The sequence below is a fragment of the Microtus oregoni genome, unplaced genomic scaffold (assembly GCF_018167655.1).
Source record: "Microtus oregoni isolate MIOR12 unplaced genomic scaffold, Mior012 000012F_ref0000307, whole genome shotgun sequence".
In the NCBI taxonomy this organism is placed as follows: domain Eukaryota; kingdom Metazoa; phylum Chordata; class Mammalia; order Rodentia; family Cricetidae; genus Microtus; species Microtus oregoni.
Window position 1 is genome coordinate 54,867,246 of NW_024543071.1, and position 17,008 is coordinate 54,884,253.

General features: G+C 52.1%; 1 protein-coding gene across 1 annotated transcript in view; it reads left to right on the forward strand.

Moving 5' to 3' along the window:
- LOC121454472 (anoctamin-1-like) overlaps positions 1–17,008 on the forward strand; it is a gene marked incomplete at its 3' end in the record, with an annotated part of 102,992 nt that overhangs the window by 64,563 nt on the left and 21,421 nt on the right. The window contains exons 3-6 of the mRNA XM_041661839.1: positions 1,621–1,953; positions 13,363–13,461; positions 14,767–14,918; positions 16,305–16,359. Coding sequence (XP_041517773.1) covers positions 1,621–1,953; positions 13,363–13,461; positions 14,767–14,918; positions 16,305–16,359 — 639 coding nt within the window. The remainder of the gene's footprint in view (positions 1–1,620; positions 1,954–13,362; positions 13,462–14,766; positions 14,919–16,304; positions 16,360–17,008) is intronic.

Here is a 17,008-nt window from a genome sequence, read left to right on the forward strand (position 1 = left end):
TAGCTGTAGCTGCTGGCCATTGTGTTGGGCCTCACGTGCCACCAGGGAGGACCTAGCTGGTACTGTCCTCCTCACCACTCTGTGTGGACCAAGAGCTGGCATAGGGGGAAGGGTAGTGTCTCTGCATGGACCAAGAGCTGGCATAGGGGGAAGGGTAGTGTCTGCTCTGCATGGCCGTTAACCTCTGGGGGAAAAAACTGCCGGAATCAGGTGTTCAGCTCTGGGGACAGCTGGCAGTTCTAGGATATTCCTCAGGCTGTGTCCCAGACTGGATCTCAGTCTTCATCCTTCCATGCTAGAGCCCAACACTAAGACTGGATTTCTGGAGGATCCAGGGTGTATGAACAAGAGCCTCACACATCTGAGCTCTGATCACACAGCTAGTTGGTGGCCCTGGAACCATCATCGTGTTGCCTGGATGCTAGCTGCCAGAGGTTGACATTGTGCCTGCAGTTAACTAAATTCAGCTCTGCCCGCCCTCAGACCCTGCCCTACATCTGTCCTTCCAGGGGCCCTCACTTTGTGGCTTTTCCAGTAGCTTTTGCCAGGAGCCAGACAGGACCTTCCCATCCAGAGACCAGGATGACCTATTGGTGACCAGGCATGACTTGACATTCTCGGGGGAGACAAAGACCTTCTTCTAGAGTGTGGGCCCCAAGAAGGCCATCCCATCTTCTATGTTTGAGCCCATAGGACTGGGTCTGGCTCTCAGTGGGCATCTATAGGGGAGGCTGTCCCTTGGTATAGCACAGAAGTGGCTCATGATCCCTGAGATACTGAAACCCACAGGTGCTCAAGTCTTGGAGGATATGGGACAGCCATGCTGGGGGCAGCTTGCCACATAAGCAAAAGTACCCGAGCTTGGATTCTCAGCACATATGATAAAAAGCTGGACATGCTGGCATACCTATAATCCGAACACTGGGAGGGTATAGGTAAGAGAAATTCTGAGCTCACTGGCCAACCAGCCTAACCTAATGAGAGAGCTTCGGGGTCAGTGAGAGACCCTGTCTCAATAAACAAGGATGATGGTTAAGACTCCTTGTTTTGCTCTTGCAGAAGACTTGGGTTCTGTTCCCTGCATTCACATAGAGGATCACAATCACCTGTAACCCCAGTTTCAAGGGGTCTGGTGCCCTCTTCTGGCCTCCATGGACACTGCACACTCATGGTGCACATACATACCTGCAGGCAAACACTTATACACATAAAAAGAAATCTTAAAAATGAAATGAAACCAAGGAAGATGCTTGTTGTCAACTTACAACTTTTGCACACATGGGCAAGTTCAGAAACCTGCGGGTGCACACACACACACACACACCCAAAGGAAAATTAAGTAATATGGTGGGGTATTTGTGTAGAACCTGTGCACAGTGGTGATTTTAGTGAGGCAGAAGTGTATGCAGGCTCTCGGTACAGATACAGGTGTTTCTAAACGTTTTATAACAGGGATTTCTTAGGTTCTGGCTGCATCAAGGGGACTCTGAAGTCTAGCATGTTTGCCGAGTGACTGGGGGAATAGGTGAGCGCAGTACCCAGCTAAAATCATATTCCCAGAGGCCCCCTGAGAACCACTCCACACTGAACACAACTCTCTCTCTCTCTCTTGCCTCACAGCTGCTCAACTCCCTGTCTGTGGACCCTGATGCCGAATGCAAGTATGGCCTGTACTTCCGGGATGGGAAGCGCAAGGTGGACTACATCTTGGTGTACCATCACAAGAGAGCCTCGGGCAGCAGAACTCTGACCAAGAGGGGATTGCACAATGACATGGTCATGGGGACCCGCAGTGTCAGGCAGGACCAGCCCCTTCCCGGGAAGGGGAGCCCCGTGGATGTGGGCTCACCCGAGGCCCCCATGGATTACTACGAAGATGACAAGCGCTTCAGACGGGAGGAATATGAGGGCAACCTGTTGGAGGCCGGCCTGGAGCTGGAACATGACGAGGATGTAAGTGTGACCTCGTGTGGGCTGGGGATAATAGGTCCACGTAGGCTGAGCAGGTCTGTTTGCAGAAGGCGGTGGGGGCAGGTTAGCTCTGCTCGTGGGGCCATAGTGGACTAGAAATTGCTTCTAAACAGCTCTGGGAAGTCCCAAGCCAGCCTCCTCCTCCAGCAATTGCATCTGCCTGGGGCAGAGCTGGCCAGTGACTATGACCTTGAGGTCAGCGCATTTCCTGCCTCAGTTCAGCCAGTGCCCAGCATGGGAAGATTTGCTGGGTCAGAAGGACAAAGTGTGGCCTGTTCTGGGGGCTTCTCGTGGGTGTCCTCAGTCCTTCTCCAAGCCTTAGTTCCTCAACCTGTGAAAGAGATCGGTCTGTAGGTTCTTAGGGTCCCTGCTCTGAAACCTGCATCTCTGTAACACTGTGTTCAGGAAGTGTAGAAGTTTTGGTAAGAGAAGTTTCTAGACAGAACAAAGGCTCCACTGTCTCTTTCACTGCCTGCTGAGGCAGCCGAAGAGAGTGGCTCAAATCATTGCAGCTCTGAACTACTCAGCCAATTGCTGTGTGCTTCCTGGTTGACATCTTACCCACTCAGCATGAGTATGCATGGAGAAAGGCCCTGCTCTGTAAGTGAAATCCCAGTGCTCAGGAGACTAGCAGGAGGATTGAGAGTCCAAAGCCAGCCTGGGCCACACAGCAAGAGACTATTTAAAAATAAGACGGTGAGGCTGGTGACAGCTCGGCTGCAAGCACGAGGACCTGAACTTGGCCCCAGAATCTATGTAAAGAGACAGGCATGGTGACACACACTGGTAATCCCAGACCTAGGGATGGATACTACCAGAGGGACCACGGCTGAATTTGTCCTCTGACCTACACACACACACACACACACACACGCATACATGCGTCTGTGCACGCCGCTGAGGTTATTGTCCAGTGTGACACAGTATTGGGGTATTGTCCACCTTCTTGGGGTTGGACCCCCTGGCAGGTATTTGCAAACCCCTCTGCATGTTCCCTGTGGCAGTCTTAGGGTGCTTAGGGGAAGTTGGGATCAGGCAGCGAAAGTCTGAGGTTGGCGAGGACTCCAAGGCTACTGGACCCCCAAGGCTGGCAGCTAGAAAAACATGGGTGTTGCTGATCCTCTGTGATTTCTGTCACTTCGAGCAGGGTTGTGTCTGGCTTGTCCTTGTACTCTCAGGCCACCCCAGGGCTTTTGAAGCACACTGCTGCTGTGCAGAGTCTATGTGCAGGGCTTTTATTCCTGGAGGAAGGAGAGGGTCTTTCAAAGGCTATGGGTTCCCCTGACCCGAGCCACCACTAAGACATCCAGTGCCTGTGTTCATCTCCATGGCTGTCTCTTGCATGGGTTCCTCTTTCTATCTGTGAGGTTTTTTCATGGAGCAATTTGAAGCTCCCAGGTGTGGGCCCTCTGACACGGGGTGACTTAGACTGACTTGTCAGAGCTCAGCCTCTGAACCAAAGGCCTCAGTTTTCCCTTCTGGAGACTGAAGGTAGCAACAGCCTTCAGGCAACAAAATTGGGCACAGAGCACATCTTTGCTGGTTGGGATTCCTGTTATGTCCAAGTTCAGCCTGGGGGTGCACACCTGAGAGAGGCTGAGGTGAAAGAGAATGGTGATGTTGAGGGCAAAATCAAAACAAAAACCTGCAGGGTGGGAGAAGGGGGAAGCTGGGAGAGAAGGAAAGGCAGGGAGAAGGAGGTTTTAGTAAGTGATGGTGTCTCTCTTCTTAAAACATGAGGGTTTTGGTGATTCTTAGGGATTTTTTTTGTTTTTTTTTTTGTTTGTTTTTAAATGACCCCAAATTTCACAGACAGTTTGGCTCTGGAGCTGAAGAACACTTTGTAGCAGTTGGTTTGGTTCTTTAAAAAACAAACTATGAGGTGCTGAAGAGAGGTCTCTGTAGTTAAGAGCTCTGGCTGCTCCTGCAGAGGACCCAGGTTCAGTTCCCAGCACCCACAGAGTGGCCCACAACCATCTGTAACTTCAGTTCCAGGGGATCTGACGCCCTCTTCTGGCCTCCCCAGGCTCCTGCACACACGTGGTGCACAAACATGAAGGCAAATACTCCCATAAATGTTTTTTTTTAATTAAGTCAAAAATGAAATATGGGACTGGGATGGAGCTCAGCTGTAGAGAACTTGCCTAATATGCCTGAGAGCCTGGAGTCAGTCCCTGACACAAAAAGAAAGGCACAGGTACATGAGACAGTCCAGGTTTTCTGGTGTGTGTGTGGGGGGGCGGTGTTCATGCATTCGTGTGTATGTACCTGCCTATGTAGCTCAGAGGATAGCCTCGGCTATTGGTGATCTTGTTTAAGACAGTCTCTTTGTTGATTGCCACTGTGCTGCATAGCTCAGGCTATCTCTCCTATCTGTCTCCCATCTTGTTGTGAGTCCTGGGTTACAGACGCATGGTGCCACACCCACCTTTACATTGGTTCAGGTCCTCATACCCACACAGCAAGGGTTGATGCACTGAGCCATCTTCCGGCCATCCACCACCACCACCTATTTGTGAGGACAGCGTTTCTCTATGAACCTAGGATTGCCGTTTCAGCTAGACCGGCAAGCCAGCAATGCCCCAGGATCCACAGGTCTCTACCCGCCTGTGCCAGGGTTACAGGTGCACACTGCCACATCTGGTTTCTGTGAACTAAGCCTGAGTTCGTCCAGGTTCTAGTTCAAGCTTCCTACGCAACAACCCTGAGTGGTCTCCCTGCTGAGCCTTGAAGCTATCACCTGGTCCCACTGGCCTGCTGGAAGCTTGTGAGATACAGGCCTGGCAGGGCCACAGTTAGCATCTTCTGCTTGCTGTCCTGGGTGGAGCAGAGGCTGGGTCTAGACGGGCTGTTTGGACATGCATGGCAAGCCGAGATGTGAGTGGGCCCTGGCTGCCGAGATTAGCAGGCACGGCCAGCCCAGCAAGGTCAGGCTTGTTTAGGGGTGAAGAGCTAATGAGCTGCTCCCCGGGTGTGCTCAGATAACAGGGAGCCCGAGGGCTGGCAGATTTTGAAATGAGAAAGCCTATAACGGGATCCCCCAATTTGAGGCAAAAATGTCAATGTTAGGTGTCTTCTGTGGGGATCTGAGCAGGTACCCCCAAACTCTGTGCCCTCCCCACATCCCACACTAACTCTTGTGCCGTTGAAATGGGTCTCCCAACCTGCATGCCATGGCATGTGACCTTTAACCACAACCCTAGCCTCTGCTGGGCTGGCGATGGCTCTCAAATCCTGAAAACTAAAACTGTCCCCTGTGATGTTGCCGAAAGTGTCTGGGGCCCTAAATCACCACCAGCCAAGGGAACCCCGTTTCCACGGCTGGATGGGGAGGTGAATGATGACCTTGAAGGACATGAAATATCCTGTGTGTGCCATCAGCCACCTCTTGAGCTGTCACTGACCACAAGGTAGCATTGCAGAGGTTCACCTGGCTTCCTACAGGCAGTGGGTATACACTACATTGCTTCTGCTGTTACCAAAGTGGGGGTCACAGTCTGTACCCAAAAACCACATTGGATCTCTGTCTCTCAGAGGTTGTGGGGGAGGTCTAGAACTGGGTAAGTAGGGCAGGCTGGCTTCAAACTCCCAGAGATCCTCTTGTTTCTACCTCCGTATGCTGGGTTTAAAGATATAATTCCAGCACTCTGGGACTTTTTCTACTTTTTGCTATTAAGTTGGCTGTTTCAAATTGGCTTCTTGAAGCTGGATGGCTGAACTTGGCTGGGAGCAATGTCCTGGGAGCCCCATGCAGACCAGACCCCCTCTGCTTGCTTTCTCACTGAGACCACTTTGCTATCCTGAGGTAGTAAGGATGACAGGTGTCCTGTGATACTGCTAGTGGACAAGGAGCAGTGCTTAACCACCAGGTGACAAGTGTGCCCAGACGTGTGGTGACTTAAGACAGCAGATTGCATCTCTTTACGTTCTGGAAGCCACAGGTCGGAAGTCAAGATGTGGGCAGAACTGTACTCTGCCTCCGCTGTTGTAGCTCATATGTCCCCTCCTTGTCACAGACAGTCCCCTTGTTTGGGGTCCACCCCATCCCAGTTCAGCTTTATCTCAGCCTTCTGACATCTGCAAAGACCCTCTCTCCAAATAAGGACCCGCCTCAGGCCGTAGCATTTGAGCAGCTGTGAGGGAATGCTTTCCTTAAACCTCCCTCAGGAGTAAAGCTCTGCCCTGGAGTGAAGACAGGGCAGGGTGGCCAGCGGGCCAGCAGAGGCTTCAGAATCTGAGGCAGAGAAGTGGGGCTCACAGCCTAGGCTAGGAACAGGTCTGCCTGGAGCTGGCCTGCCTCCCCATGGGGCCAGAGTGTACCCTGTACACCCACAGGCTCCGATTCAGCAGTCCTGAGGTCCTAGACTGTCCCCTGAGTGGTAAATGAAGTAACTTGGCTCCCTGAATGCACCCCCAGAAAAGGGAGGAGCGCCCCTACCCACTGCTCAGTCCCGAGAGAGGCTCCCATGTGACCGCAGAGCCCATAGGGTAACTCTCTTCCTCACCCCCACACAGAGGGAGCCTGGGTGAGCAGAAAGGACCAATGCTTTGCCCCACAGGGGTCTTTCACCACCTGCTGCCCTTGAGGGGTCCTGGACCCCTGGATGAACTACATGGTGGGGAGTGGCAGTCCTTTATCTTGCTTTCTCTCGCCTCTTGCCCCCCCCCCCTTTGTTCTTTTCTAGCTCTTTTTCTGCCCTGCTCTCTGCCTCCCTCTCTCCCTCCTCCCCCACTTCCCTCTCTCTTTCAGTCCTTGTTTCTCTCTCTCTCACACACACACACCACCTCTCTCTCTGTGGGGTCAGCATCCAGGGTTCCCATTAAAGAGACAAGAGAAATTTGTGACCAATGTGTTTTCCTCCAAGAAAAGCCATTAGCATTTTTGAAGCGGAGCCTCAAAGCCGGCTGAGTATTATTTATGTCTTTGGGGTCATTGCTAAGAACACCACAGGCTTAAGTCCTGGCGTGTCTATGGGGGGTGCCTGGGGCCCTCACTGCCCTGACGCTGCACTTGACCCTGGCTTTGGCAGATCCTCCAAGACTGTGAACCCAGAATCTCATCAGTGCCTGTTTGATCTCCTGCCGCTGTGTTCATGCCAAGCTGGGGGTCACTCAGTGTGGGGGCGACGCAGCCTCTGAAGTGTGGAATGGAGTTAGATAGAACTAGCCATTTCTTGGATCAGGTGGCTTCCCCTTTCTTTGTCTCAGCTTTCCCCATCTGTTAAATGGGATGGTAGGGAGACTTTACTCATGAGTGGTGGGTGGGGCTAGGAGAGGAACGCCAGACCTGGCACGCGGTAAGAAATGCTTTCCACAGCTCCCAAGGTCTGGGCAGCAACAGTGGCCTCACCCTATCGCCACCAAGCGGGATCAGGACTCATGTTCTTGAGAAGGGCAGGGTGGCCATGGCCCCAGGGTATGGGTAGAGGCAGGAGCATCCATTTCCAGCTGTCTCCGTGATTGTAGGCCGAGGTGGGGCTCAGCACTGTGTGTGTGTATGTGTGTGTGTGTAGGGGGTGCTTCAAACCTGGGCGCCTTCATGAGATGAGGCTGTTGGCCAGTTCATGGGATTCATAGGCCTGGAAACAAGCTGCCCCCACCCTCACCCCGTGGGTTTCCTGGCAGAGTGTGGGGGGGTCAGTCTAACTTACCTCTGATCTTAACTCCACAACTGAAGACCCCTGCCTTTGATCTGTTCACCCTAATACATGAACCATTTCCCCATGATCTCCCCCGAGGAGGAACTGAGCTCTTGCATGCTGCAGTGCTGGGCTCCAGGCTGGATAGACTTGTAACTCCCAATTCTGCCACGTGTTGCTCTCTTTGGTCCCTGAAGGCCCATGCCCCCACGGCGCTACTCTGAGGCTCAAAGCAGCGTGGACTGTTGTCCCTCTAGTTTGATTCGTTCTGCGGAAACATGCTTCTTTGGCCATGAATTCTGGATGTGTGGATTGTGCATTCATGCGTATGCACAGCTTATGTATGTGTGCATGTGTGTGTGAAGGCCAGAAGACAACTTTAGCTGTTGTTCTTCTCCCTTTGTTCCTTAACACATTTGGCTAACTGATCGGGCTACACTGGCTGGGCACCCGCCTTTGTAGCACTGGAATTACAAGTGGTCAGGCCACCGTGCTTGACACTATGGGCTCCAGGGATCAAACTCAGGTCCTCCGGCCTGCTTGTAAGCACTTCCTGACTGAACCATCTCCGCAGCCTGGGAAGCTCACCCTGGCCAGGAGGAGGCAGGTGGCTTCAGGTAAACCCTGTCCCATTGTGGCTGCCATCTGAAGTCCTCTCTTTGGCCAGGCCTGCAGGAGCCTGACAGGTACCCTGCCGGCAGCTGTTAGCTTGAGGTAGGCCACAGCCCATGAGTGCCCCATGGGAGTGAGCCAATGTCCCCAAGCTCTCTGGTATTCCTCTAGACCACACCAATCCTCTAACTCTGCTTTCTTTGGGGACGCTATTCGCCAACACCGTGTCAGGATTTTTTCTCAGTACGAGTCTTTTTCATTTCTGGAAGTTCTGTTTGGTTTATTCCCAAGCCGGCTGCGTCAGTTTTTAATAGTTTCCTGTCCTTTGCAGGCCTTCCTGTCCTGAAGTTTATGTCTTTAATTGAGGTGAGCGGGCCTGACCTGTCTGTCATCCATCTAATGAGCTCACGCTCGCTAGCCAAGAGCACTGGCTTCTGTCTCTGTCACTTGTTGGTTCTCTCCAGCCGTATCCCTGGGTTGTTTACGCCCAGTGGGCTCAGCTGTCTTTGTGCCCATCAAGGACTTCCTGAAGCACTGTTCAGGGTCCCAGGGCCTGAGCTGACTGTGGTAGGAACTGTCCCTGGCCACGGCCACAGGTGAAGCCATCGCACCTTCACAGGTGGTTTTACTCCTCTTTCTTCTTCGTCTTCTTTCTCCAAGCTCTGTAGGGTGACTCAGAGTAGCAAGCATGCTCACGAGAGTGTGGGGTTGTTTGGTGGTGTCTGCCCATTCCCGGGGTGTAAATTCTCCTGTACCCTCAAGCTCTTTAGCATCCACCAACCTCCTGTCCTGGGGTCAGAAGAAAGCAACTGTTCCTTTGTGGGACTCATGAAAGGGGATCTAGTCTTCATGGGAGGGTCCCTAGCGTGTTCCTTCCCACCATGGCTGGGTGGCTGTTGAAGCCAGCTCAAGCCGGGCCTGGTTCCTACCACACCCTCTGAAGACATGGTTCTAGTGTCCTCATTGGATCTTCATTCGCTGTCATGGCATGCCTTGCAGCTCCCTGCCCTGGTACCAGCTCTGCAGAATCTTGAAGGCAGTGCATTAATCATTTTTTTTTTCTAATTGTAGCCAGCATTTTTGTTTTGTTTTGTTTTCCATGGAGGATTGCCCTAGTGGGGTGGGGGAAGGGTGTCTCCACCTTAAATGGCAGCAAAGGTGTGACAGGATCTGTCTGCTGATTTCTCTGTTATCCAGCAGGCTTCAGGCAAGGGGCTGGAGAGAAACACGCCCAAGGCCTGTCCCTGACAGATTCTTGGCAAATGGCAAGTGAGGCTGTCCACCCCTGAGAACCAGTTCATGGCTCCACAGATCCCGAGGCTCAAATCTGAGGCTAGAGTTAAGAGGACATTCCCCTAAGGGTGGGTAGGCACCAACCCATTCTTGCCATGGACTCCGGGTCTCCCTCACACTGTGAACATGGCTAGCAGAACCCATTACTGTGGGCATGCCAGTTAGCGGGCAACCCTTCCCCACCCAGGCCCACACTAGTGGCAACATATTCCAACCCCGGGGACTGTGCCTCACCCTCTGGGAGCTGTGTGGGTGGAGGAACACAGTGAGCATGGCAAGTGAGCACCAGATTGGGTTCCCATGCCACACCTGCTGTTCAAACACCTGGATCAAGTGTCTACAGATCTTACCAGCCTCTCACCAGCTATAAGGGTACGCTGAGGCAGATCAGAAGGTCTGCGAGAAGGTGGGACTGGGCCAGATGCTTAAGCTGTCTCCATCTGGTACACAGTAGGCACTTAGTACAGACTGACTGCTCCCTTTCCTCTGTCAATCACTCACTGAATACGCTGTGCCCTGGGCAGTCAGCCATCCTAGGTGCACACTGGAGCAGAGCCATAGGTCTCAAGCTCACATCTATTGAGGCAGCCATTGCCAGTGGGGAAAACCAGGTGGGAATCAGGGCATCGGACAGGTTGGGCATTGCCTTGACTGCTGCTACACAGGGCTTCAGGCACAAGGGTGAGGTGCTGTCTCAGCCACATGAACCCTTCATGGGACCTCTGCAACTTTGTTTTTGTTTTTGTTGTTGTTGTTTTGATTTTTGTTGTTTTCTTGTTGTTGTTTTTTCATCCCTGCCCCCTTATTTTTCCTTCTGTGTTTTGAGACAGGGTCTCATGGCTAGCTTTGACCTTGGTATGTAGGTGAAGCTGCTTTGAACTCCTGACTCTCCTTCCTGTCTGGGGTTACAGACATGTACCACCTGTGTGGTCAAAGATCTAGTTTACTTTTCTTTTGTGTTTGTTTGTTTGTTAATTTTTGAGACAGTTTCACACTATAGTCCAGGCTAGCATCATGGGACACCTTTTGAACTCATAACAGTTCTTCTACTTCAATTTTTCAAGTGCTGAATGTCCTGGAACCAGTTCTAGTAAAGTCGGAGTCCTTTCATTCGGGGCTCAGGATAGAAACCTAACTCCTCAACTGCGCGCTATATGGAGCTAGGTGGACTGACCTAATCCTCCCCACATCTTTAGCAGGGGACTTCTTGGGGACCTGTCCCTTCACGGATCCCTGTAGTCTAGCTAGGTTATGCCGTCCCTGGGGTCTTATGTCCGTAAGTTTGTGGTTTCAAAAGTCTCAGCACAGTGATCAGGAGTAGGGACAGAACTTAGTCTTTCACAGCCTTTGGCTATGACTGAAGGACCTGGCCATCCCCCAAGCTCCTCCTACTGCGGGAGGGCTGTGGTCAGGCTGGGTACCACATTTTTAAAAACATCTTAGTGTATTTTTGCTAAATGGGTCCCACGACCCCTTCACCAACCAGATGTTTCCTTGGGAAAGACCCGGGCACTCACGTCAGCAGGGCCCGCTTTCCCAGGGATGCTGGGACTGCAAAGAATATTTTGGGTCTTAGCGTGCGGGCGAACACTACATAGAGATTAATCTTGGTCTATAGTGGAAAAGCTAGCCTCCACCACTTGTGAGCCACAACAGACATTTCCCCCTGACTCAGGGGTGTCCCATGACATCAGCCTGTGAGTCACTGGGGCTGGGGACTCTGTGACAGGGCTGGCCAAAGCAGGAGTGGCCTAGCTTGCCTTGGAGCCAGGCTGAAGCTGTACTCAGCTGCTTCAGTCCCTTGTGTTGACTTTGCCTGTGGACCCAAGGCTGGGGCTCAACTGCTAAGGGTACCAGAGGACTTTTGTCTGCAAACCAGACCTCATATCACCTGCCTTATAGATGAGGGAACAGGGTCAAGAGAGGTTAAGACACTTGCCATAGACCACACAGGTCTCCCAAACGCATCCCATCTATACAAGGGGGCAGCAGAAGGACCATGGATTTCTATCCTATCTGGGGTGCTTTCTCTGTCCTGGGATGATATCTGTCTCTTCAAAGGAGAAGACCAAGCCTGTAGCCAAAGCCGTCTATCCCTGGGCTCTGGCCTGAACTATCATGCTTATCTGTGACAGAGTCTCGATTAGCCCAGCCTTGCCTGGCATTCCCTAAGAGGCTGAGAATGACTTTGAACTTCTGACTCTTCTGCCTCCACCTCTGGAGTGCTGATATTACAGGCACACCAACACTCCGCCCAGTTTATGGGGTACTGGGGGTTGATCCCAGGGCCTCATGCACACCAGGCAAGTGTGTCCCCAACCTTTGTCACGTCTCCATCATGGTCTACCTCTTCCCACCAGGTGCTCCACTCTGCAGTGTCAGCTCTGCAGTGTCACCAACTTTTTGACTTTAGGTCTAGACAAATGTGTTTACTTCACCTGTCTCAGATGCTTGATTAGTTTGTTTGTTTGTTTGTTTGATTGATTGATTGATTGATTGATTGGGTGAAACTCACCATGTAGCCCAGGAAAGCAGACTAGCCTCAGAAACAATCCCACTCAGCTTCCCAGAATTTTTTTTCTTATAGGCCATCCTCAGATGACATTGGCCTGTTAGGTTTTGGCCATTAGCCCACGGCACACCTGTGGTCTGGGCCACTCACTCAGCCTGTGATCCTGGGCACAGAGGAGGCAGGTCACACTGGCTGCTCCGTACCTCATGGCAAGCCCCTTCAGGTCTCAGAATTGTGGGCCAGAGAGTTCTGTAGACACTTGGGGCTGAGCTCCAGTCTGCCATGAAAGGTCTTGTGAAAGCTCTGGGCAAGGTCCTGCATGTTTGTGTGACTATGTAGACACCTGTCCCTTGACAAAGGCCCCTTTCCAAGGAACCAGGTGTGGCACTTCTGCCATTGGGGAAGCACAGCTTGGGTCTGAATTGGCAGCAGGAACTTGAAGCAACTGGCCACATCACACCCACAGGCAGAACAATGAGTTAATATATGTGTGCTTTCCTACTCATATACAACCTAGGATCCCAGGCCCAGGGAATGGTGCCATCCACAGTGGGCAGGCCTTCCTATTCATCAAGACAGTCTATTACAGAAACATGTGCACAGGCCAGCATGAAGTTAGATTGTGTCAAACTGACAAAACGAGCCATTACACTTGTCTCAAGTCAAAGCAGCACCGCAGGGGGACCTGGACTTGAACTCTTGGTTTCCCTGTGTCGGCCTCTTTAAGGATAACAGTCATAGATCTGTAGGGACGCTGGAGTTAGTCTACCATCAGAGAGAGAACTGCATGACCCCCACAGGAGCTTCTGTCCAGTGAGCCCTGAGAGCCCCAAGTCACGGCTGAGGGCTGTGGACCTGGAATCATGAATGGTCCTCTGTTGTTACCAGGCTTGGGGGGGGGGGGCTCTCACTTAATTCCTGAAAATTTCCTAAGTGTTTTAGACCCCTAAGGTCCCTCCTGGCTGTGACCAGAGAACCTCTGGATTCTTGCATAAAGTGCTGTGTGTAAGAAAGGTTCCTAGCACCCGATGGTGGTGGCACACCCCTTTAATCCCAGCACTTGGGAGGCACAGGCAGGTGGATCTCTGCACAGGCAGAGTTAGAAGCCAGCCTGGTCTACAGAGTGAGTTCCAGATCCAGGACAGTTGGGACTACACAGTGAAACCCTGTCTCAAAAAAAGAGAAGAGAAAGGTGCCTAGCCATGGTGAGTATTGTCAGGACATGGCTGGTGCCAAGATAAGGCAGACACACCTAATCAGTCACAACTGGGTATCAAGGTGAAAGGGGTCATAGCTGCCAAACACCCTGACCACCAGCCCTTTTTCTCTCTGTAGACCAAAATCCACGGTGTCGGCTTTGTGAAGATCCATGCACCCTGGCATGTGCTCTGCAGGGAGGCTGAATTTTTGAAACTGAAGATGCCCACAAAGAAGGTAGGTAGGAATGTTTATATTTCAAAATACTAGTCTTGGTTTGAGGACATCCCAAAGCAGAATCATCTCCACAAACTCCTAATCACTGAGCAAGGGGAGATATTTCCTTTCCCCCATGAGACCTCTATCCCTGCCAGGGTGGTCTTTAGAGACTCTAGGCCAGGGCTAGATAGATGCCTTAGCAGTCAGACTGCTCTTGTAAGAAAACTGGATTTCAGATTCCAGGACCACATAGGGCTGCTCACCACTGCCTGCAATGTCAGTTCCAGGGGATTCAGCGCCCTCTTCTGGCCTTTTCAGGTACCTGTACACAGATGTACATAAACACACAGGCATGCACACAGCCTTAAAAAAAGAAAAGAGTAACATTTAAGGCCCCACCCCACTGGGACACCAGGAGAAGGTCCAGGCAAAAAGCTGCCCACTCTGTCCCAGGAATTTGACCTGAACAAATATAGTTCAGTTTGAGGCCTTGCTTCTTTGATGCTTGTGGGGTCTCAGATAATTTATCAGATTCAATTTAATTACATTTTCTAGCTTGCTGGGATTTTTCCTTTTAATCTCTGAAAACTTTATGGCTGAAGAGCAGCCTGCCAGGGAAGCTGGGCTGAGAGTCCATATTTATGTGTGGGGTGGGAGGGAGACGTTCAATGCGGCTTCTCAGATCCACTGAAGCCGCTTGGATTACAGCTTTGGAAACAAAAAGACATTTGGGGCAAATGTTTTCTAGAATGTGTTATAATTGAGCTCTTGGCCCAACTCTCCTAAAATGCTGGGTCCTTTGAGTAAGCCTGACACAGCAGATAGAGGTCCGCCAGCTACCCAGGCGCTCTGTTCCCAGGAAGGACTGACTATACCATTGTGTGGTATTTTTCTGACCATCACAGAAAAGAAGACTTAGTTACTTTACACATTACCCTGACCAAAGCTACTTAATGAAGGAAGAATTTATTCGCTTCAGTTTAGGGAGACCCAGATCATAATGGTGTGGAAGGCATGGAGCAGGAGTGGGGGATGGCCGGTCACATTGAATCCATGAGCACGAAGCAGAGAGAGGAACGCTGGTGCTCAGTTCACTTTCTTCCTTGTGTTCAGGCTGCGACCCCAGCCCATGGGATGATGCCATCCGCATTCAGGGTGGGTCTTCCACCTCAGCCCAGTCTAGAAACTTCCTCCAAGACACGCCCAGAGGCTTGTTTTCATGGTGATTCTAAATTGTATCAAGCTGACAAGAAACATTACCAGCTTTTACAGAAGTCAGAACGCAGTAGAGGGGCTCATGTCTCTGCCTGGTCTTGCCCACAGGTGTACCACATCAGTGAGACCCGAGGTCTCCTGAAAACCATCAACTCGGTTCTGCAGAAGATCACAGACCCCATCCAGCCCAAGGTGGCTGAGCACAGACCACAGACTACAAAGAGGCTCTCCTACCCCTTTTCCCGGGAGAAGCAGCATCTGTGAGTCAGAAGAACAGGTTGATTCCCAGCTGCCCCCACACAGGGGAATGTGTTCTTATAGTACTTCGTGACTCCTCAGCCCAGAAGAGGCTGAGGAAGCAATGTCTAAGGGCCCTGGGCACAGAGCAAGGCGATAAAGAAGCTTTGCCTGGCTTGGTAATGCATAGGGAAAACTGCCTGGTCCCTGGCTTGAGCAAAGGTCTAGGCTACACAGACCTAGTTTTGTCCCCTGAGCCCTGGTTCCTTGTCACGAAACCTCAGCAGCCCATGGAGCAGCTGGTAAGGCAGCAATGGACTGATCAAGAAGCCTCCCTCAAGGGAGTCCGAAGGCCCTGGGGCTTCACAGTCAGCAGTGTGTTGCCTGGCAGTGCTGGGTCTGTTCTGGAACCTTCCATCCTCCCTGTTCCCAAGGGGCAGTGGTACATAGCCACCTGGCTCAGGTGGACCAGTTGCAAGGCCTCCCCAGGCCTCGTCTCACTGGCAGAAATGGGAGAAAGGGCTAGGGTACCAGATACCCAGGCAGTTTGGATGGCCAGGCCCAGGAGCAGGTGGCTTTGGGGTGCTGTGGCCTCAAGGATGTCCAGGGGGCAATGAGCATGCACCCACACTTTAGCTCAGAACAGAGGCCTTTGCTTTGCAAAGATAGTGGTGGCTTTTGGGGAGCCACATGCTGCCCTGACTCCACTGGCCAGTCTTTGGTGGACTGGACACACTGCCGTGCGACCTCTGCCAGCTCAGGGGCATGAGAGGTTCATACCCATTGTCCAAATCCTGCTCATTTCCACCCTGTTCTTACTAAGCATCCCAGGGAATGGTGGCTTCAGAGCTATTCTTGTGCCCTAGAAACCTCAAACTATCTCTGTGTGGCCCAGAGCACCTGCATGCAAACCATTTCCTGGGAGCGTGTCCTCAAAGCCGAAGCCATCATGTGGAGGGATGACACTGTCCCTGTCCCCTGACACTGAAACTGGGACTTGAAAGACTGCCTGCCTGGATTTTAATTTCATCCAAACCAGGCTTGGCTGAGCATGGTCGTACCTGCCTTCTATCCCAGTGCTGAGAAGGTGGAGGCAGGGGGATGAGGCTTTCAAGGCCATCCTCAGCTACACAGCCAGTTGAAGACCAGCCTGGGCTACATGAGACTTTGTCTCCAACAAAACAAAATGACAAACTAGAGTTGGAGGGCACCCTCAGTTGCCTTTCGAGCAATGGTGGTCTCAGAGCACACTAGGCTGATGAGATCAGCTAATGCCCTGCCCGGGGACAGGGGAACCTGTGCCTGCTATGAGGATAGTCGGACCCCTCACGGTCACTGTTATTAGAGACAGGATGAGTTCCCAAACTGGGAGCCTACAGTGGTCGCCTTGTCTCCTTCTGTTCCTGCAGATTCGACCTGACTGACAGGGACTCCTTTTTCGACAGCAAAACCCGGAGCACAATAGTGAGTAGGCGTCCTGGAATTGCTCGTCAGAGGGTGCCCTGGGGACCCTGGTGATCATTTCATTTCTCCGGAACTCCTCGGGGTGGAAGCCGGCTCTAATTGCCTGTGACAAAAATAATTAGAATAATGAATCAGGAGGGCAGTGGGTGGCCCAGGGGAGGGAGGCCCTGGTTGCTCGGTTTGGAGGAGGAGCGTGAGAAAGGATTAAACTGCAGGAAGCTGGGGGAGGGGACCTCCAGGCCGAGCTCCAAGCCTGCAGACCCCCCTGGTCACTCCATTCTGGTAGAGTTTGCAAGGGGCTTGGCCGGCGATGTCTGAGAAGGCCAGGCAGCTCAGCCTTGGCACATGTATTAGTTTAACATCCCAAGGCCTTTGCCAGTGCAGCCAGCCTAGGTTGCAATCTGACCATGCAGGCCACCCTGCCCTACTCAGGGCATTGGCTTAGTGTTTATCCTTCAGCTGCCAGTTTGACTGCCAGCCAAGCTGGGACTGTGCATGGCACAGGACCCAACTCCTATCTAAACAAGAAATCCGCCTGGCGGCTAAGGCCTGCTCTGTTCTCTCCTGCCTGGAGCACCCAGCCTGGCTGGGTCACAGTCAGGGCTGAGGGGAAGCTGCCCGTTTGCCTGGCACAGGGAACTTCTTGCAG